Source organism: Haliotis rubra, unplaced genomic scaffold (assembly GCF_003918875.1).
Source record: "Haliotis rubra isolate DU_JTF1 unplaced genomic scaffold, ASM391887v1 Scf1557, whole genome shotgun sequence".
Taxonomy (NCBI): Eukaryota; Metazoa; Mollusca; class Gastropoda; order Lepetellida; family Haliotidae; genus Haliotis; species Haliotis rubra.
This window is the reverse complement of record NW_025765511.1, coordinates 79,167-99,964: the sequence shown is the minus strand read 5'-3', so window position 1 is coordinate 99,964 and position 20,798 is coordinate 79,167. Positions and strand designations below refer to the sequence as shown.

Sequence of the window (20,798 nt, the reverse complement as noted above, 5' to 3'; positions counted from 1 at the left end):
AGTTAAATAAAAAAGTATCTGTACATTTCTAAATTAATCCAATACTCTTGTACAAAATGGACTATGTACGTTTCTAAACTAATCCAATAATTGTGTAGTAAACAAGATCTTATATATTTCTAATAACATGCATTCCTATTAGCCCTGCTATCTGTATCCATTATGACGTCTACATGTATCACGTTTTCATTGCATTATGACGTCATGGGCAGGGTTAACTGTTTATTAGTTTTGCCTGATGATGGAACCGGAACAGGACCCGAAACCTTGTATCAAAGAATAAAAGAAGAAAATTCTCTGTATTCATCTTCTAAAATAAGCAAATCAATAACAGGGCACAGTACCAATATCTTATGTAACCTCCCCCAACTTTTATAACATCACAGACGGAAGGTATTTTGTGACAGTCGCATATAGCGACAATATCATCTACGGGCTGTTCTTGCATAGAACTGTGTATCTATGGATACCGTAAGCAACGTGACAACACTTCTGTGAGATACTGTGGTATTGACATGTGTGGAGAGCAGCCCATCCGTTTTCAATCGTCCGACTGCTTTCCCAAGCAAGATATTTCTGAAATAATGATTAAACACCATAGTGAGTGAGTGAGTTAAGTTTTACGCCGCACTCAGCAATATTACAGCTATATGGCGGCGGTCTGTAAATAATCGAGTCTGAACCAGACAATCCAGTGATCAACAGCATGAACATCGATCTGCACAATTGGGAACCGATGACATGTGTCAACCAAGCCAGCTAGCCTGACCACCCGATCCCGTTACTCGCCTCTTACGACAAGCATGGGTTACTGAAGATCAATTCTAACCCGGATCTTCACGGGTAATTTAACATAAAAAACATGTACAGATGCTATTTGTCGAGGATCATTCCTGGAGCCTCTTTAGACTTTATGCCCCGTGAGTAGAGCTACATGGCATATATTACAAAAACAAAAACGGTTACAAATAATTTTAGGAGAAAACTTAACCTCTTGTTAAATTTACGGTTGTTATTGAGTAGGTAATACCCAGAAATTACACCATCCGTGACGATTCGGGTTAGAATTGGTGTTGAGCAAACCCTGCTTGTCGTATCGGGATCGTGTGATCAGGCTCGCTGACTTTGTTGACACATGTCATCGTATCCCAAATGTGTAGATTGATACTTATGATGTTGATCACAGGAGTGTCTGGTCCATACTCAATTATTTACAGACCTCCGCCCCATAGATGGAGTGCGGCCATGTACTTTTGCTACCTGCATGGACCCCAGCTGGATTTACACCAACCCTTCAAATGCTAACGATTGGAGACAAAGCTAGTCATAAGTCAAAATAACATATATCCTACGATTAAATTATGTGGTAGATTACAATTGACTTTGAATGTTTTGGGACGTACGTACCCTTCCGGGAGGACAATAATTTTACAATACCTGAACCCCCTTGTGGACACAGCCACTGACAATCTCGGCTGGTAATTTAAACTACCATTGATCAAATATAACTTATTTACAATAACAATGATCTATTTAGAAAATATATCATCCACATCTTTTCAATCAATTCTATTTCGTTTAAAACATTAATAAGACGATGACAAGTTACATTACTAGAAAATCCCTCAATGTTTTGACACTGAAATATTTATCCCTTGTGATGGAATAATCAACACAGTCAAGCAGGACATGCTTGACCGTGATATTTTCGTTACAAGGGATGCAAAACGGAGAATCCTCACCTTTCAAAAAGTATTCGTGTGTGTATCTGGTATGGCCAATGCTACATCGCAGCATAATATCCTCCTTAAATCTGGACTGATAACCCAAGTAGGTGTAACAAATTGCTGGTTTTATTTGATGTACACGGTATATGTTCTAAGCACAGGTTTGTAGTCGGCGTATGGGATTAGAAGTGGTGTCACAGATTTGTTGAGTTCTGCGAAATCAGCCATTGTGTTACCAGAAATTCCAACATGGCTCGGAAACCAACAGAGGACGATATCGTATTATAATCAAAATTGGATGTTCACAAGAAAGATTATAGCCTGAAGACACGAAATGGAGTCCGAAAAGATTATGTATTGTTTATATTGAAGGTGGTTTTAATATATTTAACAGCCGTTAATATGTCAATGCCTTCCGCTATTATCCGGTATTGTGGAAGATATTGTTCTGGATCCATTGACAGCGCCACCATCCTTGGATTCATCTGCAAATAAAGGTCAACATCTGGCCTCACTAATTGCCAAGGAGCACAGGAAAGAATGCGAGGAGGATATATACTTTCCAGCTCACTGCCAGCAGCAGAAAGGAAGTGTTTGACACTTATTCCTAGAGGCGGAACAAGAGAAGACTTCTTATTGTACAGATCCTCATAGAGGGGTTTAAAGACACACTTTCACTTAGAATATAGTTAAGTGATATACTGCAAAGATACTTTGATACAGAGTTTGATAAGAGAAGGCTCGTCTCGCTTCTGGTAGAGTGTGCACGGAGACAGCAATCTCTAATTCTTTGGTCATTTAAAACGTTTGCAAATACTGAGGTTGCAACAGAGCTTATGGAGCAGGCTGTTACAGCGGTGAAACGTTTCACTATCAAGAAAGAGGGCGTCGTCGTAAACACCAACACCTATCTCTTGACATTTGCACTTGCAACCATTCCCCAATCAATCAAAGCAGGATATTTGCGGAGTGGAGGTGTATGTCCCCAATCAACTCCGGTGTTATACATGTCAACGTTTTGGTCATGGGTCTAAGTCATGTCGAAACTCTGTGGTGTGTCACTGCTGTGGAGATCGCCAGGATAATACAGACTGTCAAAAAGAGTATAAATGCGCGAATTGTGAAGATCCTCATCCTTCTTCATCCAGATCCTGCCCCGTGTGGCAAAGGGAAGCGAAAATTATGAAACTAAAGTGTGAAAAAAACATTTCATACTTAGATGCAAACATCCCGTTGAATATAACATATTCCGCTGCAGTGACCCGTGCTGTAGCAACATCCTCAATTGCATGTCAGACTGACTTGACATGGGCCAAGTCAGAAAAACCTGTTTTAGCCCCTCTACCTACGTTCACAGTCATTCAGTCTACTTCCCAGTCACTCAATCTCCTTCCCCAGTCACTCAGTCTACTTCCCCAGTCACTCAGTCTACTTCCCCAGTCACTCAGGCTACTTCCCCAGTCACTCCGTCTACTTCCCCAGTCACTCAGTCTACTTCCCCAGTCACTCAGTCTACTTCCCCAGTCACTCAGGCTACTTCCCCAGTCACTCAGGCTACTTCCCCATTCACTCAGTCTACTCCTTGATGCCAACGAGAGAGTCAGATTGATAAACCATCTGAAACGTCTGTTACACTGCCAGCGCAAGTTCATGCTTTGGCTACGTGCCCACACTAATAATAAAGGTACACATACTTGAGGAATTCATATCCTATAATGATTTATGTATTTTCAGTGATGATTCAGCCACTTATTTACATCCAGTTACGGGAACATATTCGTCACTTGATCTGTCACTCGCCGACTCCATTTTGAATAATGAATTTGAATGGATGGTCCATGATGAACTATGTGAGAGTGATCACTTTCCCACCATTCTCAAAACAATCAACTCTGGTGATAATCTACCTTTGTGACAAAGGAACTTCACCAATGCTGAGACATACAACTGTATGGATAACAGCTTCATATTTATTGCATAGAGCGACGTTTCGATGTAGATTCTTACAACGTATCAAGCTAAATAACTTCGCTCTATGCAATAAATATGAAGCTATCATCCATAAAGTTTTATGTCTCATTTCTAGAAAGCCGATCAAATAGTTCACCAATGTTGATTAGTCATTGTATATAAGACACTATGTACTGATCACTTAAAACATGATCTTTTTGCGAACAGCAAAGAACCTATACAGTTGTTCTCAGATATCCTAAACAACATTCCTAACTAAATTATAGGAAAGTCATCTGCAATCCACACATTCGGAATCCCTAGACTTGGTTTAATATGGGTCCATAGTTTAATAACGAATGTAAACCGCACAGAAAGTGAAGGAAAAAGCAGAATAATATTATCGACGACATCATACATCATAAATTGTCGAAATTCTTGCCAAACACTCTTCATCCTCCAATTAAGTCCCTCAGTTTCAAAAGTATCAGAAACAGGAGAAGAGTGATTGAGTGAGTTAATATTTATCGTCACATCGGCCATATCGTGACGAGAACAGTTTATAATTATATTATAGATCAATAAAGAAGGACATTAAAAACCGAAACAGGAGAAGAAAAGAATCAATTTTAATTCAGGCAATGGTGAAGAGTATAATGAATTATCTCCATAACATGAGCTACCGCCCTTGAGCAAGCTCTTGACACAACAACAGGGGTTGATAATATCTTCTATCAGCTCCTGAAGCATTTGCCCGAATCATGTTTGGAAACAATGCTAACTATTCTCTTTTTTATACAATATGGCCATCAGGGAATTTCCCGTCTCGGGGAATAATTTTATTGTATTACCTATACCGAAGCCTGGCCGGGATCATACTGATCCTTGTAGTTACAGACCAGTTTCTTAACAGACCAGTTGTGTCTGCAAAACCAGGGAACGTATGGTCAATAATAGATTAATTTGGTATGTGGAAAATAAAAACTTAATTACTAATATACAGTGTGGTTTCCGGAAAAATCTTTATACTATGGACCATCTAGTACGACTCGAATCCTTTGTTAAAAAAAACACTTGTAACTAAACAACACATAGTATAAATTTTCTTTGCTCCGGAGAAAGCCTATGATACCACATGGAGAAAGCCTATGATACCACATGGAAGCACGGCTATTTGGAGGATTTACATGATTTCGGTTTGAGAGGTGGTTTACCCCATTTTATCTCCCAGTTATTAAACACAAGGCAATTTCAGGTCTGTGTGGGGTCCACCCTGTCTGATCATTACGTTCAGGATCAGGGTGTTCCACATGGCTGTATTTTATCTGTTACTTTATTTGGTATTAAAATGAATAGTCTTTCAAAGGTTTTTACTGATACAGTCGATGGATCTTTTTTTAGGACGATTTTAATGTTTCTTGTGGAAAAAAATGCATGCAATAGAGACTCAGTTATAACTGTGTCTCAATAAAATTCACAAATGGTCAAATGAAAACGGTTTCAGATTTTCTAAATCAAAATCAAATTGCATCCATTTCTGCCGTAAATATAAACTACATAAAGACTCAGAACTATACTGGACAAGAATAGTTAGGGATATACGTAAATTTTGAAATTATGAATAATGATCTATTTATTCATTGACACTCTGATAAAATATCAATCGTAAAAATACCAATATCCCTAACTTATTTAGTCCAGTATATGTTTTAATGGGACTCAAATCAACGTTGTCAAGGAGGTTAACTTCTTGGGTCTAATTTTTGACTCCCATTTAACTTTTCTTCCGCATATAAAATACTAAGTCCTGAAGGCACTCGACTTGTTGAAAGTCGTTTCCAACTCAAAGTGGGGGTGGGATCAAGCTGCCCTCCTACACCTATATGGATCATCGATCCGCTCGAAACTTGATTATGGCTCCATTGTGGTTGAGCCTGCAAAAGCACCTAAAACGAATAGATTCCGTCCACCATCAACGTCTAAGACTTTCTCTTGGATCTGTTGACAGTCACTACGTCGAGGCTGGTGAGCCATCTCTAAACCATCTCCGTATAAAATTAACTTTACAATACATAACAAAACTGTATGTATATTCTAATGAATTTTGGTTCCACCTTTAGGAATAAGAGTCAAACCTTTCCGTTCTGTTGCTAGCATTCAGCTGGATAATATACCTCCTTCCATCCTCCTTTTTTTCTCCTCCATGGTAAATAGTTAGGCCACAAGTTGACCTAAATCTCACAGCAATTAAAAAATCAGAAACTAATGAATTACAATATAAGCAATAATTAAAAAAAAATTAAGCAATTAAAAAAGTAAATATAATACACACAAATCCTTACTTACAGATGGATCCAAGGATGATGGCGCAGTGGCTTGTGCCACTGTCATTAGATCCAGAACACTATCCTCTGGATTACCAGATGTTAGCTAATATTTCATCATATATCCGAGATCTGGTGCAAAAGAAGTGGGACTTCCATGTTGGTACCAATAAATTACATCTGATAAAATCAAAACTTGGTTACTTGGGTTGTCAGTGCAGATTTGTAGGAGGTCATTATGCGATAATGTCACATTGGCCATACAGAACAGAACAGAACAGAACAGAATTTTATTTCAGTAACAGGCCTCCGGCCCAAAATACATGTACATAAATTGATGATAAGTAGAGCACATATATATTTCATTTAGATTTGTGTTTCTTGTCAACAAAGTATAAAAATAGGCATACATCCTTGATAATATTAACATTTTTACTCTGTAATATTGATATAAAATTAATAATTGATGGACATTTACTATTACAGATATAAAACATGCCATTCATCTTCAACAACAAAGATACCATTTAATTTACAAAACAGGCAATGCCTTTCATTATATGCAGCATCAGTGTATCTGCCCGTTTCAACTGCTAGTTTAAAATTACAGCACCGAAATCGGGCATATATAGTTTTTAAATATTGAGGGATATCATTATTTATCAAGTAGCCATACAATATATTATAGACATAAGTATTTCCTGAAAGGTGAAGATCCTCCGTTTTGTATCCCTTGTGATGAAATAATCACGGTCAAGCATGTCAAAACAGTGAGGGGTCTTTTTAACGTTGATTATCATTTAATATTTCAAAATTGTGTAGTTCAATTGAGCAGCTGAAATTGTGCTAATCTTTATCCTCACAGGGGGTTGAAGTATTGTTTGAGAGTGGCTGTATCGTCATAGGGGGTTGACGTATTGAAAACTTATTGTCCTCCTGTGGGGGTACGTAAGTCCCAAAACATGAAAAGTAAATTTAACCATATCACTATCTTAAATGTATGGCCAGATTGTCAATAGCTAATGGGATGGTGCAAATCCATCTAGGATTCATGCAAGAAGCAAATGTACTGGAAGTCACCATGGTCCCCAGTATGGTGATCTACCGCCAGTTGTTGGCAATCTATTCAAATGCCTGTTTTTATATTGTATCGTCTTCTATTGTTAAACAGATTTATATTTACATACGTGTTTTATATTCATGTCTGTGATAGTATAGTTGTTTTACAGTCATTGATTGACATGCTTTCTGTAATCTATATGTATTTTTCGTGATTGTAAAACTTGTTTTAATCACGATATAGCTGAAATATTGCCGATGTGACTGTAAATATTAACTCATTCACTCATCCCAAGAAGATTGTAACTCACAAAGAATCTATCTTAACTATAAGATCGCTCCGTGGGGCGAGCCCCAGAATGTGCTGGATCCACGATTGATACTTTAGGTACACAAAGTTGTAACGATGATCTTCCAGATCAAATAATTGTTGCTATAGGATAGATATGGAGATACGACCAAACCAGTTTCCGTGATTTAATTATATTCCAGGCTCGACTGGTCGGAGAAGTCAGTAATCGTTAGTTTCAGCGTCCCTAGACAGATCAAGAAGTTCTCGAACAACACCTTTTCGATGGTCACCGGCACATCACCCAGGAACCGTTTTCGGTGTGGCGATGCTGTCGTTAAGCTGACTGGAACTTTTGTTTGTGTAGAAAAGTCCAACGTGTGGTGATAGTGCTTTTGACAAGTATGGAGAGAACGGAAAGGTCGTATTTGTTTCAAAACACGGGGATTAATCTTTCATTTTGTGTTGTTTTGTAGTTGTGGATTCACAATGAATTGCTTAATGGTTAAAGGGTTGGATATTCTACTTTCTTGGCATTTACTCACCACTGACCTAAAGAAGATATCCAGGTGGTCTTTTAGAATACAGAACCTATTTCTATTTCCATCACTGTCAATGTCTGGAAATCGAAAAGAGGACTACCAGACTGAGTGAATTATCTGTTTGAATCATTAGGTTGAACATTTTCTCTGTTTTCTCAGTAATATGTGTTCTCAGTAATATGTGTTGAGAGTTCCACATCAGAATTCTAAAAGTGTTAGTATGATATCAAAATTGTGGTGTATTTTTGTGGGCATCATGTTGAATGTCGCTTTGCTTTCACAAGGGACAGTATTCACACTGAATACTTGCTTATGTTTTATTTTTGAACAAAATAACAACTGTATTATACCACTCGCTGCAATTCGTTCTTCTTCAGTGTTCACCAGGAATCATTTTAAATAAGAATCATTATTTGTGAGTTGAAACTCACGTCAGTTGAAAAATAGAATACTTGCCTTTTCGGGTTGATAGGATTCCCCTTATCCTTGCCATGTGATTGTGCATAATACCGTCCAGTCACGTAAGGATTTCTTTCCACTCGCAGACCAAATGTTGCCATTCTAGAAACAGTTACCAACATCATCATTTGTATTATTGTTACCAATTGCGTGAAGCCAATATAGAAATTCACTACAATGTCGACGTTTTTCACTGCTTGATGACAGACGGACTGCCCAGAGTTAAAAAGCGCTCTCCATACAAGACCACCTTCGACCAACTTATCGTATCTTAATTTAGGGATATAACTATATATAATTATATATGTCAATGTCTACTTATCAACTCTCGAAACTATTTTGAATCACATGTGTTGTCATTTATACAACACAGGGGAGGTTACATGAGAAGCAAAGCCACATTACCTTACGTTACGACTCTATCCCTTTGGGCAGGCGTATTTTGCCATCAGAAAGTTTATCTTTTCAAATTTTACATAATATATAAGAAACTTCGTGCGATGTATGATTAAGTTTTTATGTTAGTATACTAGCCACATAAAGAAACTGTGCGTTGTCAAAATATTATCCCAGTTGATAAGTACGATAACAATGTCAAAGGTACATATAAACTTTAATGGAGGGATCATGAGACCGTAACAAGTCGGGAGAATTTCAATTGAAAAGTCAATCACAATGACGTCACACAAGCGGGACAGGGGTCACACGACCATGTCACAAGCTCAATAACGGGTATGTCCACCATCGGCATTGAGAACAGCAGTGCATCGACGACGCATAGAGCCTATCAAACGTGCAAAGAAGGCTTGTGGGATGTCACGCTGGATTCTCTCAAGTTCTGTTGCAAGGTCAAGGACGTTATCTAGCGGATGAGGAAGACGGCGTAGACGTCGATCCATCTCGTCCCAAACATGCTCTATCGGGGAGAGATCCGGTGAGTTTGCAGGCCAAGGCAGTAAGTCAACGTTGTGGTGTTGCAAGAAATCCATAGCAACCCTTGCCGTATGAGGGCGGGCATTGTCCTGTTGGAATGTTAGCCCAGGGCCATGACGTTGCAGAAAAGGAATTGCCACAGGTCGAAGAATCTGATCCCTGTAGCCCACACCAGTTAAGTTGCCCTGAACAATCACCAAAGGAGTTCTTTGGCGTGCTGTTATTCCACCCCAAATCATCACGGAACCACCACCAAAGCGATTCCTCTCAAAGACACAGGCCTGTGCATAACGTTCTCCCACGCGTCTATAGGCACGTTGACGTCCATCACTATGGGACATGTTAAACCTGGACTCATCTGTAAAAACAACATTTCTCCACCAAAACAAGGGTCTGCAGACATGATTTCGGCACCACATTGTCGAGCATGTCGATGACGTTGTGTCAGGATAGGCCGTATGGCGGGACGTCGTGGTCTGATCCCGTGACGACGTAAACGTTGTCGAACTGTGTTGGGGTGGATACGGCGAAGTCCTGGGATGGTTCGGGCAGTCATCACTGCTGTCTGAAACCTGTGGCGAAGATGGGTCACCCTTATCCATCTGTCCTGTCTTGGCGTTGTTACACGTGGTCGTCCAGAACGTGGCCGATCGATGACGTCATTTGTGTTCTGGTAGCGTCTCACCAGTGCAGAAATGGTGTTCCGGTGGCAGTGGAAATGTGCAGCCACTTGTCTTTGAGACATTTCCCCACGGACCATCCCAATGGCCTCATGACGTTGTGCAGACGTGAGCCTTGGCATGCTATGCGTTTCAATAGCCGTTTAATTTTTCGACCGATCGCAAGGGCAGGGGTTGAGCTTTCCAAAGTGACAGTATTGTGTGGCATTCATTTGCTCTGTTTCTCTTTCCCGGAATGCACGTGCAACAACGTATTGCACGTCTCAGGGACGAACCCACTGACGTCACGGAAAGTGGCACGTGCATGTATGTTGGATACATGTCACTAATCTCTAAGTTTAATTCTTATGTGTCTACACAGGTATGATAAATTTAGATTTTAAATTTTTGTATGCACAGTTTCTTTATGTGCCTAGTATATTTTAAAATCGCACGTCTGTAAAATCATGCAACGACAGGTAAATATTCGATTAACTTGGTATCTTGAAACCAATAACTTTATAACGAATATTCAATGTGGTTTCAGGAAACATGGTAGTACCATTGATCATTTGGTACGACTAGAATCCTTTGTTAATAATGCTATAGTCAATAAACAACATGAAGTATCGATATTCTTTGATCTCGAGAAAGCATACGATAGCACCTAGAAGCATGGCATCGAAAGGATTTACATCATTTTGGTATGAAGGTTCTTTAACCTCTTTTTATATCACGGTTTTCAACAGACAAACAATTTCACGTCCGAGTGGGTTCAACCCTGTCTGATCATTACAATCAGGATCAAGATGCCCGACAAAGCAGTATTTGTCTGTAACACTGTTAAGTATTAAGATCAACAGTTTATCCAAGGTTTTAATGATTCAGTTGATGGATATATGTTTTTACTGTCCTTCATAGTTTTTATAATGTAATTGCGTTTATTATGAATTTATAACTTTTAAAATCACGATATGGCTGAAATTTTGCCAATATGACTCACTCATTCACTTACTCACTTAAAATGTCTCCTCCAAATGATGTGCAATGTATGTATCCCTTGGAAGTATCCCAAACATAAAACGTCAGAGAATGTTCAGTCTCGATTGCGGTTATACTAGCCGCAAGGCACTGAATAGTCGATATGTGGATATTAGTGATCCGATTCCGGTATTTGCGAAAGTAATTATAACTATGTAAGTGGTCATTATGCAGTTTCCTAAGACATGTACATCATCTTTCACCTCATTGGGGACATCGTATGAGGATACCTTCTTAGCAACCATGTGTCCTAAGGACGAATCATTGGTAAGGTGAACAGGTTCAGAACCTTGAATGATCATCGCTTCAAATGTGCGTATGAACTGTCTCGTGATTCCAAGTTTGTCTGTTAATATATAGACTACCGTCGTTTAGCCAACAATGAACGAGCATTACCTTTGTCCGAAATCGTCATCCTCTCCACCCCAGCCGAAGTACAAGTTAGAAAAGCCGTTGATCCGCTTGTACTGACTTGGCGTTATTGCAACATTTCCTCCAACATACCATTGATATGGCAGCCTGACAAAACGTATATTTTGGTGATTACAAACAGAAATCTAATGGAACAAATTTGAATGGCATCTTGCATGTTTATTCATCTTCTTTTTTTTCAAAATAAAGACATGCAATGGATGCTTTGTCGTAAAATGATTGGAATGGGGTCCTTAATATCTTTGACACGTTTCATTGTATCATAGAATTAGATACAGATATTCACTGACGTGTACGAAAACAGAGTATCATGTTGCAATCAAACCAACTGAGGTGATGGTTTCCCTGAATGACTACAATATTGATATTTGCATCGCCACAGCTTGCATTTGATGTTGTTCAAACACCCTAAGACGTCCTCAAATTACATATTAAAACGACGTTTTTCGCTCAGCAAGCCTCAAGATGTGAAATCAATAATAACTTAAAACATTAGAGAGAACAAATAACTCGACGATAGTCATCTATTTCTTAAAACTGACTTATTTTGTGGTGTTTCGCAAATATGAACTCAAGGAGTATCAAGACTGAAACAGTACTTTCAAATGGTTATATACTTAGTTCCAAAAGAAATGCGACATGTCCATTTGAAATAAGAACTGTTATCCCACATACATGCTTCCTGACACTATATGCTTTACACAGAACGCACCAAAGAAAGATAAAAAACAACAGCAACGACAGTGGATTTAAGATATGATTAAATTTGTATTGTGTCCAACCTGAAGAGTCTGCATTAAACACGTTTAGACGCTTAAGCTGATATTCGATGTCATCAGTACCTGGTATGACCACTATTATTGTTTATCACATGAGTACACCGTCTTCCCATGGACATGAACAAACGTCGAATGAAAGCACGGGGAATGTTATTGTACTCATGCAACACTGCATTCTCCAACTGCCGCCGATTTTGTGGAGGAACTTGTCTTTGACGAAGGCGTCGGTACAACTCGTCCCAGAGATGTTCCACTTGATTCAAATCAGGACTAAGAGGTGGCCAAACCATTGTCTGGATGTGGTGATTAGCCAGGAATTGTCCTGTGATAATGGCGGCGTCGCGGCGGGCATTTTCGTGTTGGAACTGCAAATGTGGTCTGGGTCTAAAGAACGAGACGACAACAGGCCTTAAGACTTTGTCAATGCAGTGTCGTGCAGTTGCATCCCTTCCACGACCTTGACCGTTGTTTTGGAAGATTACAGGTGGTACATGCCTTCCCCAGCTCTGAAACGTTCCTTTCGTCTACGCCATACTCTCACCCTCCCATCTGCAACGTGGACACAACAACAACCTTCTGCCACTGTGCTTATCTGCAATGCTGATGTTGGCGAGCCCAATAAACGCAGACGACTGTGCCGTGGCGTCAAAATCAGTCCAACATAGGGTCTCCTACATTGTAGCCGGTGTGCTCTCAAACGTCGACGCACAGTGTTTCCTGAAATTGGTCTGTTGTGCATCCCAATTGTCTGACAGGGTGTAACAGTAGCTGGAAGAAAACGGTTGTGAAGATGTGACGTTACGATGTAACGGTCTTGCCTGTGTGAGGTCACTCGTGGCCTGCCATCTCTAGGTCGATCTCTCACCGAATTCGTTTGATTTTGGCATTTAATCAGTCGGTAAATTGTTGTCCGATCTACTTCCATATGTTGTGCAACGTTGACAACACTGGAACCAGCATCAATTATCCCAAGAGCACGTAGACGTGCTTCATTGCTCAGACGTGGCATATTGTTCTCTGAACCATTCAGAAAAAGAACACAACAGAAACTGCCGTCGCATCTTTTAAAGGGTTCTTTCTCTCGTTTTTTTCTTGAAGAAAGTGTCGTCTCATTAAATTCATGTGCACAACGCGCCAGGGCATGCGTTTATGTGATGCGTTTCTGTTGTTGTTTCCCATAAAAATGTTCAATAATTAGATTCAGTTGTTACGGCTAATCTGACGTTAAAAGTCTTGTTTCAGAAGGTTAATTGGTTTCAAAGAACATTTAACATGCACATTCGATATGATTGTAAAGTAGATAAGACAATTATGGACATTTAAAAAACAAAAATGAATGTTGCGTTTCTTTTGGAACTAAGTATATATGCATTGTTGCAACACGTACATTGTACGTGATTGTCATTTCAAACCATATTATTTTGAATGCACACGGGTTAAAACAGCCAATAGATTCCTAAAACCAACCTCCCTTAACGTTTGCTGAAAATAAGAAGGTATTCCAATGAGCCGGACACCTACTTATAGTCAAATTTCGCATTGGCAGTGGATAGATGCAGCGGGTTTTTCCGACAGCGATAGTAGTTGTCGCTAGTCTCGGGGATGAGGTCGACATCATGGATGACAAGGCAGGTGAAGTTATCCGCCTTCAGCGCGGCTGCCACCCCAGCATTGATCATTAGACCTCGGTTAAAAGTTCCTCCTGGTGCCTGAAACAAGTAAGGAATATGTTTCAACGACAAAACGTAGGAAGATCCCATATATGTTATTCTTAGCTGATTTACTGTTACCTTAACACTATACTACTTTGCTGATCGACGCGCATATTTAGGTATGGTTTAACAAGGGACGTCATCACACAGATGTGTGAATTTGTGTGACCTAATCGACCTTGACAGTTACCCCACCCCACTTTTGGATGAGCCCCCTTCCGGGCCAGGTGTGTGACCTTTAGGTTGACCTTAGTGTTGACCTTAGTGGTCTGTGATAGTAATATCCTCTATTTTGTTTTATGACGTTATCACACAGTTGTGTGATCAAATGTGCACCCCGAGTTCATTCTAGGTGTGGGGAAATGTGAGCCCATGACTCAATTTTCGTGGGCCATTCAGAAATTGTTGGGTTCACACAGCAAACGTCATATGATAAATTTGATGTACAGATACGTTCTAATTATTTATATCTTTCATTGAATTTTCAACGTAGAATTAATATTACAATATTAATATGAATATTAGGAGAATTTAGTGAGTGAGTTTAGTTTTACGTCGCACTCGGCAATATTCCAGCTATATGGCGGCGGTCTGTAAATAATCGAGTCTGGACCAGACAATCCAGTGATCATCAGCATCAGCAACTGGGAACAGATGACAGGTGTCAACCAAGACAGCGAGCCTGACCACCCGATCCCGTTAGTCGCCTCTTACGACAAGCATGGGTTACTGAAGATCAATATTCGAACCCGGACCTTCACGGGTCAGGTGAAATTACGAAGCTAAAGATGTTATTTATTAGGTCACAGGCCAATTTTGTTCGATGTAAACCAGTCAGATTTCATTCTTAACGACTCGCGATTTGGTACAAGGAATAACTGATTTTTAAGTTCTGAGTATTTATTTTCCATATCTGTGAACAATAAACGAGTGTAGCTGTTCGTAAATATATTATGATATCTTCAGTGCGCCAAATGTAAATTTTGTGCTTGAATGGGGCAGCCTAGAATGAATGATGAACTCTGTATACTCAGGGGTCAGCTTCGGCCATTTAGGGAGAAGTGTGTGACCGGAATCAAATAGAGGAAATAGACCCTCAAACACAGTTGATTATTAAACTGAATAACTTGTTAAAACGTCACTTGGGGCTGTATTGAGGGTCAAGTGGTTGGATAAACATGAAATGGTTTAGCATTTGTCATATATGGTGTAATTGTATAAACTCAATAAAGAAAACAAACAAACTTATATTTGCTCTCTTGTAAAAGTTTCGGCTGCTTTTACTCAAAATTTTAATGTGTAACTTTCATTGCTCTCAAACTATTCAATTAACCTAAAAAACCATTTCATTTCTATTTCCATGAATACCATATGACAGTACACTTATTTTACATCATGTGACACATAGGTTACTGACCCCTTTTTGATGGATAAGTGACCTATTTTTAAAGGCTCAGTGGCAGTCAACTGATCAGGGTACAAAGCTCCTTTTGTCCATTTGCAATAATATCTGTAAGCGTATTGACAAACTGTGGTTTCAAAACAAATGCTACGATAGGCACATAACTGGCAAGACATACAAAATACCAGCCTGTGAACTAATCTTCGTAACACCGCTAGATAGTAATTTCTATCATTTTTCCTCAGGAAACGACGTCTTACATATCGAGTCACTGGTGATCTTCCCTTTAATAACCTATTGATAATACCATTGATGGCAAGAATCTGTTCTCTGTTCATTACTAAGTTGTGTTGTCGAATCTCCTCAACGTCTTGAAACATTAACTTGAACCTTAAAAACTCGTAATGTTTCAACACGTACCTTGTGATAATTCTAGAAAACAAATTCTTACTCCTATCATGGTTGGGATCTCAATGAGATTAGTATTTGAGAAAGCCTGTATTTATACATCGACAAAAGACTATACATAGACAACCAATGCAAATATACTCTAATATTTATTTACTACCAATAACAGTTTCACAAGTATACAGTATTTTACATCACACTCTTAGTTACACATGTAAATTCACATGACTACCCCAGCGGGTCACCTCTATCTGAGGTATTCCCGTCAGGGCCAAATACGGACAGTCTGGAGACCATTTTTCATGTTCGACACAGGGATCATCATCTAATTTCTTGAGATGGAGTGAGGTGAAATTGGATTTAACGTCGTGCTTGAGAATATTTCGCTCATGTGACGACCCATTTCTTTGAGAGCGAGACCACACTGAAAACACTTGCAAAGCGTCCCCTCTGATTAAGTACACAAATCCCGCCTGGGCCATTGGACTTGGCCGTTCTCTTTGACCACTAAGCTCAGAATGAATTTCCAAACACTGTTTGGGGACCTTACATTGCCCACCTAGTCTAAAAATAGTCATTTGAGTCATAGTCTAAATATAGACTCAAACACGAGACCTGGGGTTGATGGCGTCATAAAAAAACAAAATGGCGGATTTTCAGCTAATTACCTCTGGTAACAACAAACGGAAACCTGCTCACGTCTCAGTACCTACAGGCTGTGCATCACAATCAGACCTGAGAGGGTATATAAGTACTATTTCATTCAAAGGTTTTTCATACTGCGTGTTTTTAATCATAGAAAAGCCACTGTCATTAGATCCACAACAATATCTTCTAGAATACCGGATAACAGCTCTATTTTTACAGCAGGAGCAAACGCCAAATAAACAGCTCCTTAATATATTCAAAGACACCCTAAACATAAGAAATATATAATCTTTCGTGCCTTCAGGCTAATAAAACCTTATCTAGTAAACATCCACTTTTAATTGAAATTATTGAATTATATAATGAGCTTGCAACTGGCCAATGTTACATCGTCTTTTGTTGGTTACCCAGCCATGTTGGCATTTCTGGACTGATTTTGCTGCTAAAGCAGCACTCAGCAAATCTATTGCTGGGATTTTTTTTGACTAGTTGGAAGTTATACAAGCTTGATCTCTACAGGTACTTTGACTCTCTGGGGCGCACCAACTTGACTTTTCAATCATCTCGAGTGTCAGGTTTTTGCCAAGTCCACACAGAAACGGTCCACCATCCATCGTTTCTCGTATCTTGCAGCCATACACTGGAATCGTTTCTCCAGTCGGCATAGAGAGCAGTAGCAACAATCTATTCTCCCCTTCGTATTTAGCTACAGCAAACTTTTTGCACATATAGATTCCCTCCGGAACGTCTGCCGCTTTTTGGTGTTGGTTGGATGGAGGGGCTGCCACTTCCATATTTTTTGGCCCGCCGGAGAGGTACACAGGTACGCTACTTTTTGGTTCCATTGTGTTTGCATTTGTATTGTGTTTGCATTTGTTTTGTATTTGTCTGTATTTTGGTTGCCGAAACTCATCGGTGCCTACAGATTTTAAGGCTCCTATTATATCAATGCTGCTTCTGCAGAGTCAATATAATATATTCTCTGTGACACAATCCCAAGAAAAAAAAATCACCAAAAACTTATGCATATCAATGATGGTCTCATTCGACCACGCTCATTTATTCATCATTGATGGACCTTTTATTAAACCTAATTAAGGCTTTGAAGGGAACTGGTCCAAAACTATCAGTTCTTATACTACTAAAGGTATTGACATGCTCATAAATTGTCGGCAGAAGGTTGATAGTATAAAGGGACTATACGTGGTTTACAATATCTAAAAAGGTTTCTTTCATACATTTTTATCAAGAAATTACACGTAATCACACGTAATGTTTTATAACAGCTGCTATTTCGCCATGTTGGGCAGAGCAGACATACGTAAAATACCAGCTTAAAGAAAACAAGGTCTAAAGGGATGGTGTGTATGAACAGGCCAGTTCAATGAGGATATATGTAAAGTTACCTGCGTTGCAATGTATCTCGTCAAGTGCGCCTTGCGACATGTTCAGAAGACTCTAAGCAGCGTTCGAAATACCTGCCTGCCCGACCGCCCGGGATGGGTTATTTTCAACACAGACTGCAAGGTTCTCAAATTCACCTGCCCGACGGTCGGGTTAAATTTTAGACATGTATATTAGCATTTTTTTGTGGGCAGGTAAGTTTTGGTCTGGGCTGGCAAATTTTACATCCAACCAGCCCTGTGGTCCGGCTGAAATTTTTGTGGGTTTCATACCCTGCTCTTAGAAGACTAGATTTGCATACTGGTCACTTATGATTCGGTACCGGTATTTCGACCGGCGTAGCAAGCAGGAACCATTTTCGATAAGATACATTTCCAGTGTTCAACCGAAAAATGATAAACCACATAAACAGCAAAAACTACACTACACACCCATTTACCTGTTCTGCAACGAATATCGTAAAGTCCGCCTGTTGTTTTTTGAGGAAGGGGATGAGGTTGTTGAGGAGGATCCCCAGATGTTGCTTCCTGTCTCTGTAAGGAATAACAACGGCCAGTCGCTGCCCGGTCCGACACCCCTCGGGCCTGTATCTGTCCCCGGGATGGGAGGGATACTTAGTCTGCAACTCATCTAGGGAGATGTTTGTGAGATTCAGCTTCACAGGTTCAACTTGAAACAGAAAATGTATCCGTTTTCTTTTCTATGTCACTGTTTATTCTTGACACTGGAAGAAAAACCCAAATAATGCAGACTATAGATTTGTTTCCAATGAGGGGATATCAACCCATATTCAGAGTCATCTCCACATAGAGGAGACACAGAAAGTGTTCCGGGTACTGCAAGCCATGGTCTTGATAATAAATATATTCAGCATGCACGGCATTGAAGAGGAGATATTGGACCATATTTAGTGTACAGAGGGCCTATCAGACTATATTCCGCGTAAGTGGCCACACAATAGGGATATCTAGCCATATGCAAGTTATGTAGCCACACAGAGATGACATCAGACCATATTCAGGGCACATGGCCACACAGATGGGATATCAGTTCGAAAAGTATATGACCACAAAGAAGTGATATCAGATCATATTCTTGATACATGGTCATACGACAGAAGGAATATCAGGCCATAGGCAGGATGCATGGCCACACACAGATGATATACCATATTCAGGACAAAAGGCCACGCGGAACGGATATCAGACCATTTTCAGGGTACAGGGCCACACAGATGATATATCAGACCGTACGGAGGTATATGAACACGCACTGGATGAGATTGTCTCAAACATGTGGCAACAATTGCTTGTTCCAGGGTGTTGTTTAACGGCGCAGTACCCTAATGATTAATATACTTACGTATATTTGGTGGTTTTTCCGGGCATGTGGGAAGTAACATCATATTAAACAGTCTCTCCGTTGTTGCATTTGTCATCAATATTTCTGTAGTCGACCAAGGGAAGGTATGGGGCAGATGTTTGGAAAAGTGGGATATATATACAAGAAACACAGTCAACAAACTACCAATTACCAACAATACTCTTACTAGGTTTCGCAAACACGTCGCCATATTATTCTTGCAAATGCTATATTTTCCATAAACCAAAATGACTCGTTAACTGTGCTCATATACAGGAGGGCAGGAGAAAGAGCTGTAAACATGAGCAGTGTTGTCTATTGGTATGAATTTCTATATGTTGTATTTAGCGGGGGGGAATTTCAAGGATGAAACATAATTTATGTTCCATCAGGAACCATTTGCAAAGAAATTTACTCAAATAGCCCGTGAGTTTAGTATTGAAGTGATTTTCTTATATGTTGTTCCGGAAGGCAGAAATCCTGCAAAATAAGATTTTATGAAATCATGACATTGCGATGTGACATAGTTAAAGGCATTATATCACACCACACTTCTTTAAAAAATAAATAATGCATTTTTCTCAATAATACAAACGATCAGCCCTCAGGGAAGCAACCATATAATTATTTAAAAAAATTAAATTACGCATTTGGATTACAATATTAAATTAAATCGACTCTCGCTCCCTCTACTGGCCGATCATTATGTCAAGCGAACACCATAGGGTTATGTCCCTTGGGGCGCTCTTTGCGAATACCCTACGCACCAATTGAAATCAGTTTGGCAAACACTGACAAACCGCGTGCAACAGTTTTCGATGTACAGAGCAATTGTTTACATTCCATATTTGGCAAGTGTTCTCTGTTTGGAAGCTGTTCGCCTCGAAGTTTCAATTATCGATATCAGGCAAGTCGTAAGGGATAATAAATAATTATTGCATCAACAGGAAGCTTAGGTGAGTGCATATGCCCCAATATATAATATAGGCCAAAATATTGTCGAAAATGTGTGACATTGTGCCTTTGATAGGCATTGCTTCCCATGCTCACATATGTCTGGAGTGAATAAGTGGGTTAAACGTCACATCAACAAAATTTCAGCCATATCGTGGCGACAGTTAGTCAAATGTTGAGAATAAAGATAATAATATTCTTTAAAATGTTGTCAGCGAAGGACAGTATAACTACCAGGTTATCACAGATAGTGAGTTAATATTTAACGTCACATCGGCAATATTTCAGCCATATCGTGACTAGAATAATTTCATTTATATCAATATTAAAATCAATACATTAAGAACGTAAAAACGAACGTCATCGAAGGTCAGTAAAGTATCACAGCTCTTAATTTAAAACTAGTACTCTATCATAAAATTAAATCAGTATAGACAGTACAAAAACGAGCTACAGAACATAAACAACTTAAGATAGATCACCATACTAGGGTCCATGGGGACTGACAGTACTTTTGCTACCTGCATGAATCCCAACTGGATTTACACCATCCCTTCAGCTGCAGGCGATTGTGTTGAGTTATTAAAAACAACACAAAATATACTACGATTAAACGTTTGGTAGAGCTAAACTGACTTTAAAGTTTGGGGAGTTACGTACCGTCTCATGAGCACAGTAATTTTACAATACTTCAACTCCCTTTGAGGGTACAGC

The 20,798-nt window shown here is 39.5% G+C and overlaps 1 protein-coding gene across 1 annotated transcript; it reads right to left on the bottom strand.

Moving 5' to 3' along the window:
- Window positions 1-19,217, bottom strand: LOC124270893 (beta-1,4-galactosyltransferase 3-like). The gene is made up of 6 exons (XM_046705957.1): window positions 19,131-19,217; window positions 18,208-18,437; window positions 13,716-13,903; window positions 11,380-11,502; window positions 8,348-8,452; window positions 1-576 (listed from the first exon to the last, which is right to left on the bottom strand). The coding sequence occupies exons 1-6, from the start codon at window positions 19,204-19,206 to the stop codon at window positions 426-428; spliced, it is 873 nt and encodes a 290-aa protein (XP_046561913.1). The 5' UTR covers window positions 19,207-19,217; the 3' UTR covers window positions 1-425.
- Between the last annotated feature and the right edge of the window lie 1,581 nt (window positions 19,218-20,798).

Bases quoted from the DNA above. Each gene is read 5' to 3' on its own strand.
- LOC124270893 (XM_046705957.1), bottom strand. From the start codon at position 19,206: ATGACAAATGCAACAACGGAGAGACTGTTTAATATGATGTTACTTCCC. The intron at 11,503-13,715 runs GTAGGTGTCCGG...ACGTTTTGTCAG, and splicing joins AATGCGAAATTTGACTATAA to GCTGCCATATCAATGGTATG. The intron at 577-8,347 runs GCAAGTATTCTA...TCATTATTTCAG, and splicing joins AATCCTATCAACCCGAAAAG to AAATATCTTGCTTGGGAAAG.